The 22,322-nt window shown below is 37.3% G+C and overlaps 2 protein-coding genes across 2 annotated transcripts; one reads left to right on the top strand and one right to left on the bottom strand.

The window, feature by feature from the left end:
• Nucleotides 1-5,129: 5,129 nt before the first annotated feature.
• On the top strand, nt 5,130-12,617 carry LOC143856774 (triose phosphate/phosphate translocator, chloroplastic-like). Its single transcript, XM_077367047.1, has 12 exons — nt 5,130-5,882; nt 5,981-6,052; nt 6,580-6,645; nt 6,832-6,910; nt 7,012-7,132; nt 8,529-8,624; nt 8,769-8,881; nt 9,730-9,807; nt 9,919-10,035; nt 10,246-10,345; nt 11,172-11,272; nt 12,335-12,617. The coding sequence occupies exons 1-12, from the start codon at nt 5,629-5,631 to the stop codon at nt 12,359-12,361; spliced, it is 1,224 nt and encodes a 407-aa protein (XP_077223162.1). The 5' UTR covers nt 5,130-5,628; the 3' UTR covers nt 12,362-12,617.
• Nucleotides 12,618-14,482: 1,865 nt separating this feature from the next.
• On the bottom strand, nt 14,483-22,098 carry LOC143856782 (uncharacterized). The gene is made up of 8 exons (XM_077367058.1): nt 21,707-22,098; nt 21,521-21,605; nt 20,502-20,543; nt 16,895-17,063; nt 16,066-16,118; nt 15,613-15,846; nt 14,854-14,900; nt 14,483-14,742 (listed from the first exon to the last, which is right to left on the bottom strand). Exons 1-8 carry the CDS (start codon nt 22,012-22,014, stop codon nt 14,688-14,690), a joined length of 993 nt encoding a protein of 330 aa, XP_077223173.1. The 5' UTR covers nt 22,015-22,098; the 3' UTR covers nt 14,483-14,687.
• Nucleotides 22,099-22,322: the final 224 nt, after the last annotated feature.

Genomic DNA, 22,322 nt, shown 5'->3' on the forward strand with positions numbered 1-22,322 from the left:
GAAAAAACCCACCGCAACGGCGCCCAATTTGATCCACGTCATCCAACCTCATTTAGCATCCCTTTAATGTCATATTTTTTAGTGTCCTTGTAAATATAGGTGACATGGATCCAATGGGGTGTTACGGTTGGTTTTTTGTAGGGGTGTCAATGGACCCAGACGGTCCAATGGATAGTCGGAATCCGAACCTTAATAGATAGGATCTAGGCACATTAGAAGGATCCATGGACATATTTTGGATCCTCTTTATAAGATCCGAAAATTTTCATATCGTGATCAAGAAATGGCAAAGAAATCCAATGGATAGTCACAATCCGAAGTCCTTTTACTAAAATGCTTTCAAAATATTTCTGATAATAAGTCTTAAAGGAGGGGTGTTTTCATAAAAATGAAGTAAATATTGCTAAGCTTATGACTTTCCACTTCCCTGCTTTTCCATACATATTTTTCTCTTCCTTTTCTTAATCCGTTTTTCTTTCTGTAAACTTGCCACTCACCCTCAACAGGGATTAGTTACCTGAAAGTTTCATGGTCACGTACCCTCGAACATTGGAGTTCTTTTCAAGAATAAATTCATAGTCTTCATCAAAATCATGTGTTGTTATTAGATATAGTGACTAATTCTTTTCTGAATTGAGGAAGTTTTAGAGTTCATTTCAAATGAAGCTAAGTCTTTTTGTTGTTTTGTAAGTAGGACACTCCGATGGACAGTCCGATTTGAAATGGATCGTGACCGGGACATAAGAAGTAGGATCCGAAGAACATTCCGAATCCGATCCGACCGATAAGGTATTTGAATGGATCATGACTAAGACATAGGTGGATCCAATCCGAAGTGGATCCGTTGACACCCCTAGTTCTTTGTAAGGGCGCCCTTCAATTTTGCATTCCTTCATTACATTTAGGGCATGTGTTGGGTATCATGAAATTTGTTCGACTGAGTGAGGAGAGGGCAAGAAAAGCCTGAAAAAATAAGAAACAAAAACTCTGATTGTTGGGGGTAAAATCAGGTGACTTGTGAGATGGTGAAACGTGGGCGAGGGACCCACAGAGAAATAAAGCAATCAGGCCGCCTCGCAGGTCTCACCGAGTGACTCCAACCATCCGGCCTTGCGAGCCAGAGAGCAAGCCCTTGACTGAGTGGAAACCCTCGGTGGGGGTAGGAACCTGTCACTGTCTTCTATCAAGTCACCGACATATCGCCACCTTGCAACACGTCTGACCCCCATCATCTGCCAACTCGTTGACACATGCTGTCTCTTGGGGCTGTACAAGGCTCCCGTTGCCCGCCAAATCAGTGGCGCACACCGACCCAGAGAACATGTCCGATCATCCGTATGCCCAAGGAAATGACACCGCCAAAAGCCTCCAATCATCTTCACTCCTTGGACCTGCCATCCTTGGTTGGATGTACAACACACTGCCTTTTGGTCGCTTGAAGTCCCATCATCCTTCTTCCTACTGGATCATCAACATTGGATGACTGTACCACACGTCTCATGGTCGCATGAAGTCTAATCACCTATCGTTTTACTATCCGACCAGCTCTAGCCAATCAAATAGCCAAACTCCAACGCCCATACTAGTGATTACATTGGCGCCACGTGCCATCGCATCTCTGGCCCGCGAACATGGAACCTCCACCTATAAAAGGGAACTCCCAACTCCATTTCAAAGGTAATGCACAAACCGCCAGTGCTTAGCTCTCATTTTGTTGCATTGGTCTGACTTGAGTGTCGAAGGGTTCCTCCGGAGTTCCAACTCTGAGTGTCCCTAACCATTTAACAGTAAACGCAGGTGACAGGCCAAGACAACCTCCCTTTCAACCAAACCCAGACAGGATGGCAAGACCCATTTCTACGCAACAACCCTTCATACACTTGGCCGGATTTGAGCAGTGTTACTGCTCAAAATACGGTCGACTTTTTCTTTTTTCTTTAGCCACTTCCCATGCTCAACTCATGGGGTACCCTCTCAACTCTCTCCTCCCACCCGCCCTACTCCTATCTCAGCACTTGTAAAAACTAATTTATCATGAAAAACAAAATTCTTGGCTGCCAGACATGGCCTTAAGCTCTCTAATCTGTTTTCTTTATTTTCACCTCGTAAAAACTTAGCTACAAAAGCACGTTTTTTTTTGTTTTTTTTTTTTGCATTAAACATATTCCCAGATACACGTAGGACTGTCAATCGGGATGGGCAAGCTCGAAGCCCTCCCGTACTGCCCGCTAAAAGCCCGCCCATAATTAAAATGAGAACAAGCCAAACCAAGCTTGGTCAAAAATTGAAGCCCGAACTCTAATTTGGGCTGAGCTTGATCAAGGGTCGTCCAGCCCGTTATAGGCCCGGGCCCGATAATATGTTTACTATATAATTTTTCAAGATTTTTTATGCCCTTAAAAATCAGTAGATATTAATTAAATAGGTTACTTAAAGATTAATATCCTATAGGCTATAGTTCGACATTAAATAGGTTTTTTTTCTTTCTTTATTTTGCCCCTCTTCAGCCCACTCCATATGAACGGTTTGGATCATCATATCCTATAGGCTATAGTTCGACCTCAGATTTATTAAATGAATAAGACAAAATCTGGCAAAAAATCAATTGGTGTAGCTTTTCTCACATGCCAAAGCCAACATGTTTAATGGCTTTCTATGAAATTGGCTTTTCTGTGCTTGGCTTAGTCTTTTCTCGTGCAGAAAATAAGAGGTGATGGGCAAGTCCGAACTCGGCCCGAAGCCCGTTGTGGAGTTTGGGCAAGCAAATTTCTAATTTAGTCAAGCCCGAACTCGGCCCGAAGCCCGTTGTATAGACATGGGCTGAGCTTGAGCACCTCAAGCCCGCCCAAGCTCGGCCTGATTGACAGTCCTAGATACACGTGTCGTTTCTTGTATAATATGAGCCGCTCGTGTTATCATTAATTAATGATGATCTAATTAAAAAAATAACTAAAGCTACAAGGTTTTTTATTAAATGAGGTTAATAGCTTTTCATGACAACTAGGAGAGAACTCTCTACAAGTGCCTCCAAAATAGTATCATCGTAATCTCCTCCCTCTATCCTAACCGTTTTCACACCCATCCAAAAGAGGAAAAACCAACATCTTATATGAATGAAGATGACTTCAAAGTTAGGTATATGATGATGTCTTTGGTCAGTTATTGCTATGCACCTCAAACATATTAAATTCTAAAGAAAATAGCTAATGGGTATGCTTCAAAACACTATTGCCACCCATAAATTCAGGCATTTCCAAACAATAAGATTTTTCTTATTTGATTTTCCTTGTGCATGTAGGATAAGATGACATGCGTAGCATGCCTAGTTTTAGTTTTAAGGGTGGCAATATCAACCCCCTATCTATTCAAGTGCTTTATCAGCTTTTTTCTAGAGTTAATTTTTTTCTTATTGTAATGAGTTGTGTCCTTATCACTTTATGCAGTATCAAAAAGCTCTTCCAAAGTTCCAATGGATCATTATTGAAAAAAGAAAAAAAATCTATGGTTTGGTGGGGTTGATTTTTTCTTAGAAAACATGAAATCTTTTTTATTTTTTCTGGGAAAACTTTTCATGCAAAATGATTTACCCAGACACTGGAAAACTCATTTTTTTATAAAATTTTTTGTTCCAAGATTTTTTTTTTTTTTTTTACCGTTGATCCAAATAGAGTAAATGAAAGACCACCCATTTGTATCCTTTGCAACTTGTACATGAAATATGCAAAATGCTCCTCGCTTGGCATTTCTAATTTAAACCCATTTTAATCTTGTAAAAGAGTAATGGAAACCTTAATATTAATCTGGGATTTTTTTATTTTTTTTTGGTGACGTAGGGTGTCCCCACCCCCTTTGGAAGCAGGACTATTCCCTACAGATGCGCCCAATAGCCCAGTAAACCACACGCATCGGGTAAGCCCGGGTGGGATTCGATCACACATCTCCAGAAACCTGAGACTTATGCCAAAGAGCCACACCCGTCCGGGCTCTATTAATCTGGGATTTGCTAGGCAATTTTGTGGAAAGCCATTTTACGGCTCACTAAATGAATGAGACAAATCCGCTAAAAAGTGAGCTTGTGGGGTATCTCTCTTAATTTGCCATTAATGATAACTAGCCTTTATTCTTTTCGTTTATTAATGTAACATTTGAAGTGTGAAACAATGCTAAATGCTAAACACAAGACTACATAAGTTGGTAGATGTGATTATTAATAGGGTTTCGCTAACACTTGTTAAGCACCATTGAATTACCCTTGGGATCTTGAATTAACACTTACTTTTAGGATTAAATCTCAAAACATGTGTAGAAAGTCTAAAAGTATGTGTAAATTCCACTTCCCAAAGGCAATTAAATGATGCTTAACAAGTACCCTACTCCTTAGCAAAACCATACTAATTATGGGAAGAGGGTTGCTACAAAAAGGGGGATCCCCTGCTGAAAAAACTTAGGGGTATTTTTGTAAAATTGATCAATAATGCTTAATTTAGTAATTTTTTAAAAAATGCCAAGGACAAGGTGTGGACCATAAAACCCTTTTCTAGTGTAACGGCTAGGATCATTTGCTAAGAATGGTGGCGCACCAGATCGACACAAGTAAAAGAATTGTGAAGGGTGCGAGTGTCGGTAGCAATGTAAATAAATGGCGGGAGATTAGGAAAAAGACAGAAACCCATCTGAATTAAAGATTCTGGTCTCCATTAAGACAATCATATTCCCCTTTCTATCTTCGTTACCTTTTGAATAATGATAAATTCGCACCCCCTGTGGGATAATTCGCACCCCTGTAAAAGTGGGAATGCGGCAGAGATTAACGCTTTTTAACGTTTAAAACGGTGCTAAACTGCTAATTATCCTAGGGGTGCGAATTATCCTATAGTGAGTGCGAATTTATCATCGCACTTTCTTTTTAGCTCAAATACATGAATAATACATTCTTAAAGGACAATGATCTTTTCACCCCCTGTAGGATTATACGCCCCCCTTATCACGTGATTTGACGTCAAAAAGTGTTAAAGTCTGCCACAATGCACGTGACAAGTTGGGCGGATAATCCTACAAGGGGGCGAAAAAATCATATCCCTTTCTTAAAATACAAACAGCATATAAAATGATTCCACGCTAAAATAGAAACCTCTCTCTCTCTCTCACTCTCTGCAACTTATACACCATTACAGCTTTATAGAAGCTCATTGCATTGAATTTCTAGGGTTTCGTCACTTGCATCAAGAGATCGCAGGTTTTTTTTTACTATTTTTCGGTTCTTTGAAGCTCGATTCTTGAATTATCGAGCTTGATTCTTGAATTCTTGAGTGAATTTTCGAGATCAGAGCTTGAAACTCTAATCCTTTGTAGGATTTTGTTTTTCTCTGAAATTTCAAGCTTTTTCTTGATTTCTCAAAGCTCGATTTCTGAATTCTAGGCTTTTTCACGATCATAACAGTTTTAGTCTCAGAATCTCTCTCTCTCTCTCTCTCTCTCTCTCTCTCTCTCTCTCTCTCTCTCTCTCTCTCTAGAATTCTAGGTTTTTTCTCCCGAAATCTATAGCTTCTTTGCTCGATTTCTGGATTTCTCGTTTTTATTTCATTTTTTAACCTTTTGACTCTCTCTCTCTCTCTCTCTGGTTTGGAGATGGCTTCAATTGGATTATCTTCGCTCTATTTATGTTCCCCCAAACCTCATCCAAAAGTTCTCCATCAGAAGAATCGTCCAATCTTATCTCGATTTTCGCCCCTAGCCTTTTCCCCTCTGCCGGAAAATCACACCTTTTCCGGTAATGTTTTGAGATTTTCCGGCTTGAATCCGGTCTCAAGGCGACACCGCTCTGTTGATTTTCCAATAGTTTCCGCCTCTGCCTCTGCCTCTGCTGATGCTGATAGTGAAGGGTTAGAAAATCCCCTTTCTTCTTTTTCTTCTAATTTTATTTATTTTTTTGAGTTTTTTTTTAAATTATTAGTTGAGTAACTGTTTGGATGATTTGCAGGCTTACCAAGCCTTCTAAGAGTTTTGCAGCAAAGTATCCGGCACTGATCACCGGTGGATTTTTCTTCTTGTGGTAAATAATATTGTCTCTGTTTAAGGTTTTAGATGTCAGTATTGGGTCACCACCCAAACCGAAATCATGTAATACCTTGACAAAAATTTCTTTTTTTTTTTAATTTCCCCTGAAATGTATAAAATTTCGGTGGAAACATTAAGCACACGTTTGGCTAGCATGAAAATTTTGTAAAAAGGGGAATTTTGGCAAAATTTCTCCAAAATCTTGTAAATAATGGATTTCGGGCAAAATGTTTCGGTTTCCACTGAAGTTATATGTAACCTATACATGCATATATGTGACAATGAACATGTATCAGCATGTGTATGCATGTGGGCCTGCTTTATGAATGTGTACTATGTATGTCTTAAGCATGCATGTCTTCCTGTACATGTGTGTAAGAACATAAAGGAATAATGCGATATATATGTTTGAATGTGTATGAATTTCCTCCTATGTATATATGTATGTGCTCTCTGATTCTGTTGTCATTGCTAGAATACGGCATGTGAATTTTGCTTTACTGATCCTCCTTCTGTTCACAGGTATTTCTTGAATGTAATTTTCAATATACTCAACAAGAAGGTCTATAATTATTTCCCATATCCATAGTAAGTCCTCCATCTAAATTATTCTTAAACCATCTTTGGGATTTTCTAGTTCATGTGAATGAATAATTCAGCTAAGGACTGTTACTGCTTCCATGTTTCTTTCTTTCTTGGCTTCAGTCTGTCAACTATATAAAATGGACTGTTATGGGTAAAACTATTATGAACACGGTTTATTCTTTTTTTCAGTTTTGTTTCTGTTGTCCATCTCCTGGTTGGAGTGGTATATTGCCTAGTTTCTTGGGCTGTTGGTTTACCAAAACGTGCAGTAAGTTTCAGCTTCAGAATTTTCTTCTGTTAGCCCCTGCACAGCTTAAGATGCATTAGCTTATAACTTGTCTTAATAGTTTCTCGTTTTAATGTGAGTAGCCACTTGATAAGGATTTGCTGGTACTCCTCACTCCAGTGGCATTTTGTCATGCACTCGGGCATGTGATGTCAAATGTTTCATTTGCGGCTGTTGCGGTGTCTTTTACGCACACCATCAAAGGTAAGTGTCCTTGTGCAGTCGGTCAGTTTCATATTTAATCTTTAAAAAAAAAAAAAAAATTGATATCCCAATAGATCTGTTGGAGCGTGCCTTTACACTTTATTTTCTATACTATACTTGAAAGAAATATATGCAGATTATCTTGTGTTAGTTCATAGCGAAAATGAAAGGAATTCAATTGTCTTAGAAAGGAATATCTTCCAAACTAGCAATTGACTTTTTTAGCTCACAATCAACAAAACTTTTGGTTTCAATTTTTTGTTCAAACTGGAAAATAGTTTCTTTGTAGATTTCAATATATATTTCCCCACCCAAACTTTCATTTCCACCTAAAGAATGGGACAAACCTGTCTTTTTGGGTATACTACCTCTTCCCAAGTCTCACTTGAACACTTGATCAAATATTATTTTTGTATCCATTTGTGCGAGTTTTTCTTTGCTGCGATTGGAAGATATTGTCCCATGGATATGCTGCTGGGAGTTACTTGCATATTGCATCTTGGCTTGGTCTGTTTCGTCCCATTTCAGATAGTATACTGGAGAAATTTCGTTCTTAGGAGTGTTGGGTACTTTGCATTGGTGTTATAGGACTTTGATTTCTTTTCAGGTTTTCTGATTTTTTTTTTCATCTTTAAGATATTCTATGCACTGTATAAATAGATTTGTCTCTGCAAGATATTTTATTTCTAGTGAGCAAGTAAAATCTTTTCAAAGGTTTTTTTTTTCTTGAAAAGTAAGTTGTTCAAAGATTTATCTCAGACTAGTTTCTCCCATTCAGTATGTACCAAGGTTCATAAGAAGCATGCTTTCTACTAGTAATCACCAAGTAACATACTAACATCTGAGATTCTCCATGCTACACCTTCATTGAAATATGCTAACGACATGCTTCAAGCATTATATGAAGGCACTCCATGATTTAACAATTTCAACCTGGTTATCAAGCCAACTAATTATAACTTAATCTCGTTAACTATTCCCAAAAAAAAAAAAAAAACAGTTTCAAGCTGGAATCAATTCTCAAGTTTTGAAAATCCAAACTCAGTTAATCATATGGGTTCCAACTTGACGGTCATGGGTATTATTATTTTGTTGGTTATTTCCAGAAAATGCTTTTAGAGACGGTTGTTTATCAGTTTGTTGCTGTTGCAATTCACATTATAGATTGGCTATATTAGAAATTTCTTTTGAAAAAACCAGATGTCTTTGTGCATCTGCTTTGTGTGATGGGCCCAATTGCACATGCATCTAACCTACCATGCTAGGTCCTTTACTTTGAGGATTGCATGCATATGCTCACTGATTTTGTGGATGGGAAAGTGCTAATTCCTATCAACTCTCTATGCTAAATTACTCTTCCCATTGAACTAATCATTATCTTGATGCTCTTAAATAGCCCTGGAGCCTTTCTTCAATGCTGCCGCTTCTCAATTTGTTTTGGGTCACCAAATTCCAGTAGCTCTGTGGTTGTCGTTGGCCCCTGTTGTTTTTGGTAAGTCGTGGGTAATTTTCCTTTTCATATATATTTGGTTCATTTACTTACTTTTGTTTCCATTTTATTTTAAATGAACATTAGAATCATATACATGGACACCACATTTTATTTTCTGATTTCTTCTTTGGCTTTGGATTCTAGGTGTATGTATGGCTTCATTGACTGAACTTTCATTCAACTGGACCGGTTTCATCAGTGCAATGATTTCAAATATTGCTTTTACATACAGAAGCATCTATTCAAAGAAAGCCATGGTATGAGTGTTTCGATGGCATTCACCATATTTGCAACACTAAGCTCAGTGCTTGCTGGCAGGCTCCAGCAAACTAATTGGCCTGGTCCCTGCAAGCAGGAGGTCTTGCAGAACTTGTGTGGTGTTTATTTGAATGACTATCCTTATAATCCTCTAGGTTTTATGTCATTAACATTTCCCCAGTGATTTTTCCAGATCCATTTTTCCTATTTTTACATGTCCTACAGCCCTCTTATCCACAGCAAGCCCCTATACCCCGGTGATCAAGTAATATCTAATACTTTATATCAAGAAAAACCACAAGTTTGTGTATTTTTGGTCTTATGGGAAATCAGCATAACTGTCGATCTTTACATGCACACACACATATGTAAATAGTAATACATAGCATATACAACCAGATAAGTTATTTTTTTATACACGCATATGAAACTAAAATACTAAATATAAATTACTACGTTAATCAAGCAGATGCCTGTTTTGTGATGTAGTAGTCTCTGTGGTACCTCCTCGGTCCGCACTTTAAGTGCATCTTTTTTTCACATTTGAATATATTCTCTTACGATTCCAAAATATAAATAGATAAATAATAAAAAACAAAAAAATATCAAGCAGGTGCCTAGCTTAAACTGGCAAGTTGAGCTTAGTATTGCAAAGAATGATATCTTCTTCATTCTCTTACGATTCCAAAAAATAAATAAATAAATAATAAAAAACAAAAAAATATCAAGCAGGTGCCTAGCTTAAACTGGCAAGTTGAGCTTAGTATTGCAAAGAATGATATCTTCTTCCTGTACCTACTGGTTCCTAGCATGTTTAACCATTTTTTTTCTTTTCATATTTCAACAGACTGACATGGACAGCACAAATGTTTATGCTTATATTTCAATAATTGCCCTCCTTTTTTGCATACCGCCTGCAATAATTGTAAGTTGGATTGCTATTTATAGCCGTTATTTGGAAGTTTGGAACTGTTTTTTCTTTAATTGGATTTTCTTTTGAGGGATTGATACCGTAGCTTGTTGAATTTCCTTCCAGATTGAGGGGCCAAAGTTAATGCAGTATGGTTTTGTCGATGCAATTGCTAAAGTTGGTCTTAATAAGTTCATCTCGGATCTGTTTTGGATAGGGATGTTTTACCATCTGTACAATCAGGTAATTGACATGCTTCACCTCTATGCCATACTCAGTATTCTCTTCTGATTGGTTTTCAGCAATAGTGTGAAGACTTGGTGATCTTCAGATTGGTTTCTAGAGTTTCTTATGCTGATATGTTGGTCACTCTTCTGCCTCCACTTTTCCGTTTATTAGATCACATTATTGTAGCTTCAATTTTCACCACTATTTATGATTTTGCTGTTGCAGATTGCCACAAACACTTTAGAACGAGTGGCACCCCTTACCCATGCTGTAGGAAATGTGTTGAAGCGAGTATTTGTGATTGGATTCTCCATCGTGGTGTTTGGTAATTCTTGATGCCTATCCCTTTTCCGAATTATGTATATCTGCAGACATCTTCAATTCTTTCACTTGGAAATTTTGAATCCCTTTTATGTTTATTGTTTGGTTTAAATATATAAATATTTTGTACAAGCAAAATGGGTGAGCACACTTTAACGATATAACCTTGAAAACTTGTGAATTTACTGACCTAATTTAACATCCATTAACCATCATTACATTCTTATTTATGTACAAACAGGTAAAGAACAACTAATTTTCAACTTAAGTTGTCAAGTGGCTGAGCCTGAACTATCCTTGGAAATGTACGGCGTGGACAGATATGTCCCCTTTTCTATTGGCTCACACTCGTAACAATCATGACATAAAAAGGGACAAGTTCTAGAGTTTCCTGAGGAGGAACTGAAAGGGTTCCGCTGTAAGAGATTCTATGAAGTAGTAGGCAAATAAGGTAGCTTATGCGTCATAGTTTAGTAATAATGTCACACAAAAATGGCGGCCACTTTCAATGTCTTTGGTCCCCAAATGGATCACATGTTATTGGCAATTTGTTGAGACTAATCTCAAGTAAACACATTTGCCAGGTTTATGCTTGATGTGTCTTAGATATTTGATTCTGGTAGACATAATGAACTATATAGCTAATATCTGTTTGAAAACTATAGCTTGTATTATTTCTATCCTGTGATTTCTGTACATTTCTAGATATAGTTTTCTTTGACAAGGATTCCATGTTTTCTGTTCTCGTACAGTACTTTTGAATGTCACATGTGATAAAGAATATATGCTATGAGTTTTTCTTTTCTGTTCTAATTTGCAAAGTTATGCAGGCAATAGGATCTCCATGCAGACTGGCATTGGCACGGTCATAGCAATAATTGGTGTAGCGATCTATTCTCTAATCAAGGCAAACATGGAAGAAAAAAAACGGGTAAGATTCTGTTGACTTGATTCTGCTTATTTTTAATTCCTAAAAAAAGGGGCACATACCATGCCTATGAGATTTTTATCTTGTTTGGTTAATATAGCAATTTCTGCTGTTACATGTATGCGAAAAATCCTTATGTGGTTTGGCTTTAGTCACCATGCAAACACGTACTTAAAAAACTAGACTGGAAAATTCGACCATACTTGGCAGGTTGAACAATTTGGTAATTTGGATTACCCACAAAACTGCTTCAGTGCTTTAGGGTGTTTCTCTTTTAATTTCTTTTATATTTAATCCTACTTTTTGAATTTAAGGGATGGTGTGGTAGAATCAGTGATAGTTTAAATTTTTCTAATTTCTAATGCATTAATTTTACTTAAAATATTTTATGATGTTTATCTATAATATTCCAACATGATACATCAATTGCGAACATAACTTTTCCCATCATTTCCTTTTCGAATCAGTTTAACCTATGATTTGGCCGACACTTTGAATTTATTGCCGACACCCGTGTCCACATTTGTCGACACTCCTATTGACACTATTAAATGTACTGCTAGAAGTGTCGATAACTTTACATGCATGTACGTGTATGAGTGTGCTACTATTCCTATATTTTTAGGGGTTGACGTGCCATATACCCCGTATCCATGTCAAAACTCGGGACACGAATTTGTGTCCACAAATCATGATTATATGTAATTCACGTGTCCCCGTTTCTAAATTTTGGGAGTTTCCCGTGTCAGACACTCCATGTCCGTGTCGACACACGACACTCATGTCCCTGTCCACAAACCATAGAGTTTAACCAATCTGTAACCCCAATTCAATCCTGTTTTGGAGAAACCATCTTGCCTAGTTGGCCTCCAATCTGTTTTTTTAGTCACTGATCCAAACACAACCTCCATGGTACTGAATTTCTCATTTTTTTTTACTTAGTTGATGAAAGATGCTCTAACCAATAAGATATCTGGCCTTTCTAATTGGGTGCAGAAATGTAATTGCATTGTTACTCTATAATTAGTGATTTGCTTACACATGTTTCTATCTTAATGCTTTCAGAAAGCTGCCGCTGCTGCTGCGTCATGATGCGAAAATCTCCAACTTGTTGACTGATTTTGTTCTCCCTTTCAATTGAGGGTAATAAGAAGAGGTATGATTCCATGGAATCTGTGAATTAGGGTTCATTTGAATTGCGGTTGTTTTTGTAAACTTCATTGCCTAAGTCATTTAAAACCTTTCATGGATATTCAAATGAGAATGCTCTTAAGAGGGAAGACAGGAAAGTTAAAAGTTGACTCACCATGCTTACTTGGAGTGAGTCTCTTCATCTTTTTCAGTAGTATTTCTGAGTATATGCTTGTTTGATTGGTTCTTGCTAAAGGAATAAATGCTTTAGTAGGGTGCGATCCAGACTGTCCATATGACGTCTTATGGTGAATCTCCAATGGCCGTAAGATCACGCAAATCAGATAACCCTATAAAATTATATTAGGGCCCGTTTGGATACCTCATATTTTGTATTTCGATTGGAATTGAGTTTTGAATACAAAATGAATAGATCCGCAAGCTCATGTTGAGGGAGACAGAGAGGGAAGGGGGTACTTCCTAGTGGAGGGGAGAGGTTGAGGAGCAAAGAGGGTGAAGGAAACTGCCCGATCTGTGGATTTCCAATTACTTATTTCCACAGCATATTTGGAAATCTGATTTTTTTTCACTGTCAGTCGGCGATTTGGAAATCAAAGGATTTGATCTGCAAATGTGAGAAATCCAAATCAAAATCTTTTCAGCATCCAAACGGGCCCTTATTGGATATTGGATTTTCCATTTGGCATTATTTTTGGGTCAATAGAGATTCAACATAGGACCTATCAGATGGTGGTTCAGATCAACCAAATGTGGGCCCATTACAATAAGGACATTTTCTGTTCATCGGGCACATCGATCAGGTGGAATGATTCGTTGAGTTTCTTTCGACGTAAAATGGGTGTAAAACCAAATTTACCTCCATTTTTTCACTTAAAAATGGCGTAAATTTTGATTTACGTCCATTTTATGTCAAAAGTGGAATACCCAAACGTGGTCGAGGCGTGACAGAAAAGAAAAGAAAAGAAATGAAATGGAGGTAAAAACACAGTCAGATATTCTAATCCTATAAAGGTGGAAAATGTGTATGGATCTTGGTTATTTCTCCAATTGAATCCCAGCTTACGAACTCAAAAATAAAATGAGCTACAATATGCACACCATAAAAATGGGTGTAAATTTAAGCTCAGACCCACTTGAACCAACCCGAGATAGCATTCCCTCAACCCTAACCCGACCCAACTCGAGCCTCAGGTTGAGGATGGGCAAAACTTACCCAACCCGCCTCTAATGCTCTCTACCCTTGCCCAACCCGTCTAACCTGTTTTTTCCACATCAGGTCGGGTTGGGCCAAAAAATAAAATAAGAAACAACATAACCCTAAGAAATCATGATAAAAGTAGAGGAGGGGAGAGTTGGGCCTGTAGTTCAATAGTTGATGCTTTGTTTCTCAACCTTGAGGTCGCAGGTTCAATCCCAACTTACCTACCTAAGAGGAAAGCCAAATCACACGTAAAGCAAGCCACTTGAAAAAATTGTTCTTGGCATCCATTTTGGGCCTTAATTTTAATAATGACACTCATTTTAGGCACAATTTTCTAGAAAAAGCTTGAAAAAAAAGTTTTACAAAATTTCTTGCTCTTCCATTGAATTGCAAATGAAAAAAGCAAAACTAGAACCACATCAGTCCAACGGTCCATGTTTTAACTATAGGAAGCTTAATTTATGATAATATCTCCCTAAATAAGCCATAACAGTATCACTTTCTTCTAAATTGTGGAGACAAAAAAAAAATTTAAGGAAAAAAATTTCACAAGTAATATTTTTCCTGCAATCCAAAGAAGCCCAACAAAATATCCCCACTTCCACCTCACTTCACTTCGCCTCAACTCCACTCCATTTCACTTCCACTCTAATTTCACTTCACTTCGCCTCATCTTATGTTCTAATTTAAGGAAATCACAACCAAATAGAACATAAGATGCTGTTCATCCATTGATCATGATCATTAAGAATATTCCCTACTTGAAAGTTGAAAGGAAGAACAAAAATACACTGTTTTTTTTTTTTTTGTGTATAACTTCCATCCAGGAAGAGTACAGCACAAATGCAAATGCAAAGTGATAATAGAAAAACTTTCAATAAATTACCAATAGCTTTTTACATAGCAAAGATAAACATGGCAACATAAAAAAATATTACAACTACTATCTTCCTCTTCTCTCATTCCCCTTTTGTTAACACTTAAGTTAACACTCAGTAGGAATAAGACACGACTTCCTCCTAATTCATTTTATTATTTTGATTTGTTTTTTGTTGAAAGGCAGCTTTATGAAAGGCTGACATGCATTTCTTCCCCAACAATGCTAAAGATTTGATCAACCCTGAAAAAACACTGGAAAATTTAGTCTGAAAAAAATAGATTACAAGAAAATGAATTAACATGAAATCTTTTCATAACAAATATTATGCAATACGATTTGTCCATTTTTTACCTGTACGTGTCGACATTCGCTTCCACAAGCCACGCTGTTAAATACACCTGCAGGCCGAATCAATCTTGAAGTTGAATTTTTTTATTTTTTTATTTAGGTAAGGTAACAATTTTATTGCAATGAAAGACTATTACAGCGGAGGGATAAGGTGTCCCACTAGTGTAACAGATTACATAAAGACCAACTACAGAACCGAGTGCCCCCAGCCAAAAAAGAAGACTGCAAAACCCTCTAGATGATCCTTGACTCAAAAACGTGATGATAGCATCTCTATCCGGAAAAATCTTATAGTTAAATTTATATAAACAAAAAAGAATGCAATTCAATTATTTGTATAACTATATGAGCTGAGCTAATCCAAATCCTACAACTGTAATAGCAACTAAGAATTCATGGACCCAAACACCCAATTTGATACAGCAAAAATCATAATGTGTGACCTTTCTTTAATGTTAAGGTAACTTCATTAGAACAGAAATAAAAGATTACAAAGGAGGCGAGATTGCCCCACATACAAAGAATCACTAATCACTCCCCTTTTGCATGACAGTCTGTACAAAGAATCACTAATCACTCCCCTTTTGCGTGACAGTCTCTATCCATTTTTAAAACTGACATACATATCCGTCTACATGTCACATAGGTTGCAATGGAAACAACAAGAGAAGTAGAGAAGAAAGGCCCGATGCCTGGGAGGAATTCAAAAGCATCTGCATACAAGGTATGGAACACTAGCATAAAGGCAAGTTTAGGCCATACCTGCAAAACCTCACGGTCTGGAGGATGCTTAGATTGCCCAGTCATAGAATTATCAAATTCCCAACCATTTATCCTTGGAGGGAGTGGCTCGCAAGTTTCTTCAGAATATAGCTCACTGATACTCAAGTCACCGAATTCTCCTGGATAAAGCTCATCTGCCCAACTTAATCTATTGGTTTGTCCTTTTGGAGTTTCTTCACAACTGATGGACAGTAGCTCAACCACAAGCAATCGCTGCTCATGCCAACCAATATCCCAGACAATAAACAAACAAGAATTACCAAACAGAGAAAGTTAAGTAGTTTCTAGAAAATAAAAATGGAATTATCTCAAAGTTATGCATGGATGATATAGCTGTAGGCCAGAGACTCTCCAGAAAAAGTCTTAAAGGAACGGCCATATAGGCAAATGGAAAGAGTAGTACTATGAAAAAACAAAGAATAAAGTTGTTACCTTCAAACTTAGCTCTAAGACAAACATTTGTGCAAGCTCTTGGGCCAAATTTTCTGAGATTGTTTAAAAATAAAAAACATCACTATATAGGCAATTGATAAAAATTTGAAAAAAACCCAAATTGTAAGGGAAAACATTTTTCAAGATATCATTAAGTAGCCTCTACATGTAACAGGATATTTTCAGGCATTGAAGGAAATGAATGAATGAAACTGCAAAATCATTTTTTTTTTTTTGGGTAGGCGCAAATCAAAAGTTAGTTGGAACACATTTACAAGAGGACGATTTCTGAAACAAGAAAAGTACTGCAAGTATATAAAGAGAGAAGAGGAAGCAAACTCAAATTCATAGTTAAAATGCCATGTTTTCAAAGATGCACATGTAATACAGGAAATATGAGGTTGTATAGTAAATTGGGTAGCCACATTACTTCTAAAATTATTGATCCATATCGAGTGATAAGCAAAATAGATTTGCATGATCAAGTATTGGAGAACTGAAATCAAGTTTTGGAGAACTAAAATCAAGCTCTCTACGCATACCAACAATCTATCCGTAAGTAATTCTGTTAACTTATAAGAAAATTTATTGAAAAGAGAAAGAACATACAGATAATGATTTAATGTGGACATAAAATCCCAAATAAAAAAATGTATTTATGAACAAGAGATGAGATATATGCATCAGATATAATGCTAATACAAATTAGAAACCTTAAAATAGGGTCCTGCATTATTCTCTCAGATGTAATTTCAGACTTCAAAGTTTCCCATTAGCTAGAACTTATAATGCATTAGGGAAGTGAATTTGCAAGGATAGAAATGCATACCAAAGCATGCGATTGACAAAGACGAGAAAACTGGAACTCCACCACCATCACCAGTGTCCTTGCTATCCCCAGGATGACTACAAAATTGTACAAGCGGACTACCAGCCGCTCCTTTAAGAAAACACCGCATAGAGCCGGATGTACTGATCATATCAGAAACAACACCTACCTGTAGATAAAATCCATGAGAAAAGATTTTGAATGGATTATTATCATTAGAAATGCATCTGAAGATGCATGCACTGTTTGGATGCTTAAGCATTCTTTAGGGAAGTAAAATCTATGGAAGGGGGCAGGATTTTGGATACCATGTAAACCTTGGTAAAGCCATGTGCTTTATTCTATTTGGATGCGAGTTAACCAGGAGAGAGAGAGAGAGAGAGAGAGAGAGAGAGAGAGAGAGAGAGAGAGAGAGAGGAGTATTACATAGAAATCTCTTCTTTTTTGGGATATTTCATATGTAAATGCTAGTGATGCCACGTCACTAGACATGCAATTATTGCTGATGTTTCTTCTCTGGTAATCTCTAAGGATTTGGTGTTACATTGGCAAACAAACACCACCAAGTAATCCAAATAGTGCATTTTTTTTTTTTTTGCTTAGGGATTGGTTAAGCATTTTTTTCCCCTACCAAGTTGAAGGGAAAGTTTTATAGGACAGCTGTAAGGCCAGCCATGCTGTATGGCTCAGAATGTTGGGCCACCAAGAAGCAGCATGTGCATAAGATGAGTGTAGCGGAGATGCGAATGCTTAGATAGATGTGCGGCCACGCAAGGTTAGATGGAATTAAAAATGAAGACATTCGTAAAAAGGTGGGGGTGGCACCAATTGAGGAGAAGATGAGAGAGCACCGCTTGAGATGGTTTGGACATATCCAACGTAGGCCCTTTGGATGCTCCGATGAGAAGAGGCGACTCATGCCAAATGGATGGAGTAAAAAGAGGTAGGGGCAGACCGAAAACAACTTGGGTAGAAACAATGAGGAAAGACTTGATAGCTAGGAACATAACAAAGAACATGACCTTGGATAGGATAGGATGGAAGAAAATGATGAACATAGAAGAACCAAAGTAGAGCCGCGTAGATTCCTTCCTTCTTCATGAAATTTTTCTAGCTCTGTTTGGTTGCCGGGTTTTTTTTGGTTCCTGGGATTTATGTGGGAGAAAAAAAATCCCAGGAAATTGGTGGGAAAAAAAAAGTCCTAGAAGTATCCCGGTAAAATAAAAATCCCATGTTTGGTTGATTGGACTATGGTGGGGAAAAAAAAACTTTGTTTGGTTGCTTGAACTGTTGGGAAGAAAAAAATCCTTCTCAAACTTATTTTTGGTTCCTGGGATTATTTTGGGATGGGATGAAAAGGCAATCATTACAAAAGTGGGATTAAAAAATTCACCACCCAAGCAATCATTACAAGAGTGGGATTAAAAAAAACCTAGCCAGTTAAATTTTTGTCCCAGGAAGTTTTAGTAAAATTTTGGTCCCATCCCATGTTTGGTTGCCTTTTAGCACTAGGTTTTTTTTAATTGTGGTGCACAATTTCGTGGAATGTGGGTAGTGGTTATGATCGATTCGATAGAAAAGAAGGGGTCGTGGGGCCCCTCGCGCGCCCTTATTAGTATGTCGCGCCTTCCACTCTTGTAATGATTGCTTGTGTGGTGAATTTTTTAATTCCACTTTTGTAATGATTGCCTTTTCATCCCATACCAAAATAATCCCAGGAACAAAAATAAACCCAGGAACCAAAAATAAGCTTGAGAAGAATTTTTTTCTTCCCAACAGTTCAAGCAACCAAACAAAGTTTTTTTTTTCCCAGCATAGTCCGGTCAACCAAACATGGGATTTTTATTTTATCAGGATACTTCTAGGACTTTTTTTTCTCCCACCAATCTCCTGGGATTTTTTTTCTCCCACATAAATCCCAGGAACCAAAAAAAACCCGGCAACCAAACAGAGCAGGATTCATTTAGCCGACCCCAACTAGTTTGGGACTGTTAACTTACCAACTTCTCCAAAAGCTTAAGCTGTTGGAGAAAGGCGTTATTATCTTCTATTCTTTAACACTCCCCCGCACGTGTGGCCCACTTGGCAAACACGTGGCACATGTGGTCCCACTTTGGGCTGACCATCGCATTTGGATTTTGCTATCCGGGAGGTTTGAACTCGAGACCTTTGGCTATGATACCATGTTAACTTACCAACTTCTCCAAAAGCTTAAGCTGTTGGAGAAAGGCGTTATTTATCTTTTATACTTTAACAAGGACAAAGGCTTTGTTGAGTTGAGTTGAGTTGAGGGATTGCTTGAGGATCCCTTGCATGTGGCATCCAAACAGAGCCATAATGGTTAGGAAACTCAGAAATATATGCACAACGGCATATAATAATTCTCAAGAAGTATAGCAACAAACAATTTGGGTGCTTAATCTACAACTGAAATGAAATTCATTACTTCCATGCAAGGCCATAATTACATTAAATACAGATCACATCTGCCTTTTCTGGTATAGAGAATAACCATTCTCTTTTAGTATTACTCATAGTTTCCAGGGTGGGAAACCGATAGAGGGAAAACGAGAAACTAGAAAACAATAAAAAATCGTACGAGACGTTAACGTCTTAAGAAACACATTAGAAACGTTTCAGAAACGAAAAAGAAACGTTAATGAAAAAGCATGTGAAACACAAGGAAAACAAGAAATATATGGTTTTGTAGATTTAAATTTTGTTAAGTTTAAATTTCTATTTCCCCGCAATGGAAGGAGCCTCGTGCACTGGGCCGCCTTTTTTTTAATTTCTATTTGGATATTTCTTACTTTTAGTTTTTATCACGGTATACACTGTTGTTTTCCTTTTTAATATCTATTCCACAATTATTTTGTGTGTTTTTAAAAAAAATTCATTTTCGTAAGTTTCACATATATTTTCCACACGTTTCACATATGTTTTCTAAAGGTTTTCCATACGTTTCTCAGATGTTTCATATAAGTTTCTTATATGTTTCTCATGCATTTCGGAAACGAGTTTCCCACCTGCCTAAGGAGTTCTGGCTACTATGGTATTGCTAATGCACAGGAATGTATAAAAAATGAAATATTAAATGTATGAACATTATTTAAAAACTAAGAAGAGAGAAGTATCGATTGCAGTTGATTGCAACTCAACGGCTGAATTGCTGACATCATCGGTAAAGGTTTATTTAGGCCCTTGAATTGACAATGCCATATCCACTTACAATACTATAACGATTTCTTTCCCAATTTTCAATAGGTATCTGAGATCAAACACATGAACTCAATCAGTGATAAGAGAACCACTAAATTATCTCCTGGTTCAACCCTTGGATCAGATTTTATTACTGATAAAAATGTAAATCTGCAGTTAGATATGTCCTGGCTACAAGTAATCCATCATTTGTCTCTCACAGAAACCAGAAAAAAGAACATATAATAAGCACCGCCATTTATCTCTTGGTTTTTTATTTTAGCTAATCATACAAGGATTGATTACAATCACATAATAACATTCTAAGATTTTGTTACCTTTGAAAATGTCCTATACAGTCAAATCCGCAAATTACGTTATGACAGCCCCTGGCATGTGAAAAACGTACCGTATCCTTGTAAGAAGATAAAAGGTTGCTCCGATAAAGCTCCTAAGCCACAACAAATCGACAAGTAAATACAATGTTAGAAATAAAATATGGAAGTGAATTCTGAGAATATCTAGCACTGATAAATAACTGCCTGTGTGGGAATTTGCTAATGCATTTTAAAAGTTGATTTGGTCAACCTTGCCATGTGACACAACCTACATATGTTTGCTCTAATGAAATACAAAAATGCACACAAATAATAATTGAAAGCAACCAAAGTATAATAATATACAAATTCGACCATGTTCCAAATAAGATGCAACAAAAGAAAAAAGAACATCAAGTAAATGTGATGATTTACATGGTAAGGTTGGGAATCAACTCAAAGCCTCGAACTTTGTAATATAAAAAAAATTCCATTTTTTAGGGACTCGAGTTAGATCCTAAACTATTTATAAGATATTCAAATTGCATGGTAGGTTTTGACAGAAAGTCATAAATGAATTATAAAGTCACTCAGAAATGGGATGCACCATTGGGGTTTGTGATTCAAGTTTAAGAATGAAGACATTCGTAAAAGGGTGGGGGTGGCACCAATTGAGGAGAAGATGAGAGAGCACCGCTTAAGATGGTTTGGACATATCCAACGTAGGCCTTTGGATGCTCCAGTGAAAAGAAGTGACTCATGCCAAGTTGATGGAGTAAAAGGAGGTAGGGGCAGACCGAAAACAATTTGGGTATAAACAGTGAAGAAAGACTTGAGGGCTAGGAAGAGAACATGACCTTGGATAGGAGAGAATGGAAGAAAATTATCCATGTAGATTTTTTAATGATTTCCACCGAAATCACTGAAATTTCCACAGAAATTCCCTGAAATTTTAAATTTCGGTGGAAATCTTATGAAAACCAAAACTTTAGCTTTTTTTTTTACATAATTTTGGCCGAAACTTCCTACACCGAAACCGACATTTAAATCCTCGCTACGAAGTAAATATGTGCAACCAAATTAACTCTTAAAAATAAAGAAAAAAATGTACCTGCTGCCGCGCCAATTTCTGACAAGCTCTCCTTCTGATATCAGGCATTTCGCTTAGAACACCCAAATTCATCCCTGGCATGTATCTAATTCAACAAACCCTAATTTCATACCCAAAATCGTGCCCTAAATTCAAAAAAAAAAACAGAAATTGAATGATGCTGAGATCCATCGATTTTTTGTTTACCTCTGTGAGAGGTGAGAATTGACGATTGACGTGGCGTGAGATCTACCGTTGGATGATGCTGAGATCCATCGATCTTTGTGGGAGAGGAATTTGGACCATTGATTTCTGAGGTTCCGCTGAGCAGCAGGCTTCCATAGCCGAGATGCAGGAGTTACAGAACTAGGGCTAGGGTTAGGGTTTCGAAGAAGATCTGATTCTTCTGTTTGGGAAGAAAGTGATGGTGAGCTAGGGTTAGGGTTTTGAAGAAGCTGTTGTTCTTTCTCTTGGGAGGATGGAGAGGGAGGAGAAAGAGAATTTAGGGTTTGCATCGTCGCCTTTTGGCGCCTTTCCTCTTCTTTCGAAGAAGCCCAACAGGCTTTTAATTGGATCGATTAGAAGCTTATAATTGTCCAATAAAAACACTACTCAATTCCCCCCTAAACGGATAAAATCGCCCCTGTGACGGTTTATCTGAGAATAGTTCACTGCTTGAGGATAAATTCAGCCCCTTTAACATTTTTCTTTGCCTTTATAACTTAACGCTTTTTAACGTCAATTCACCTTAAGGGTGCGAATTATCCTATACATACATTGCCCTGTTTTCAGCAGGATTTTGCTAGGCAATTTTTGGGGAAAG

This window comes from Tasmannia lanceolata, unplaced genomic scaffold (genome assembly GCF_043159265.1).
Source record: "Tasmannia lanceolata isolate RefF3 unplaced genomic scaffold, GAP_Taslan_0.1 ptg000003l, whole genome shotgun sequence".
NCBI lineage: Eukaryota > Viridiplantae > Streptophyta > Magnoliopsida > Canellales > Winteraceae > Tasmannia > Tasmannia lanceolata.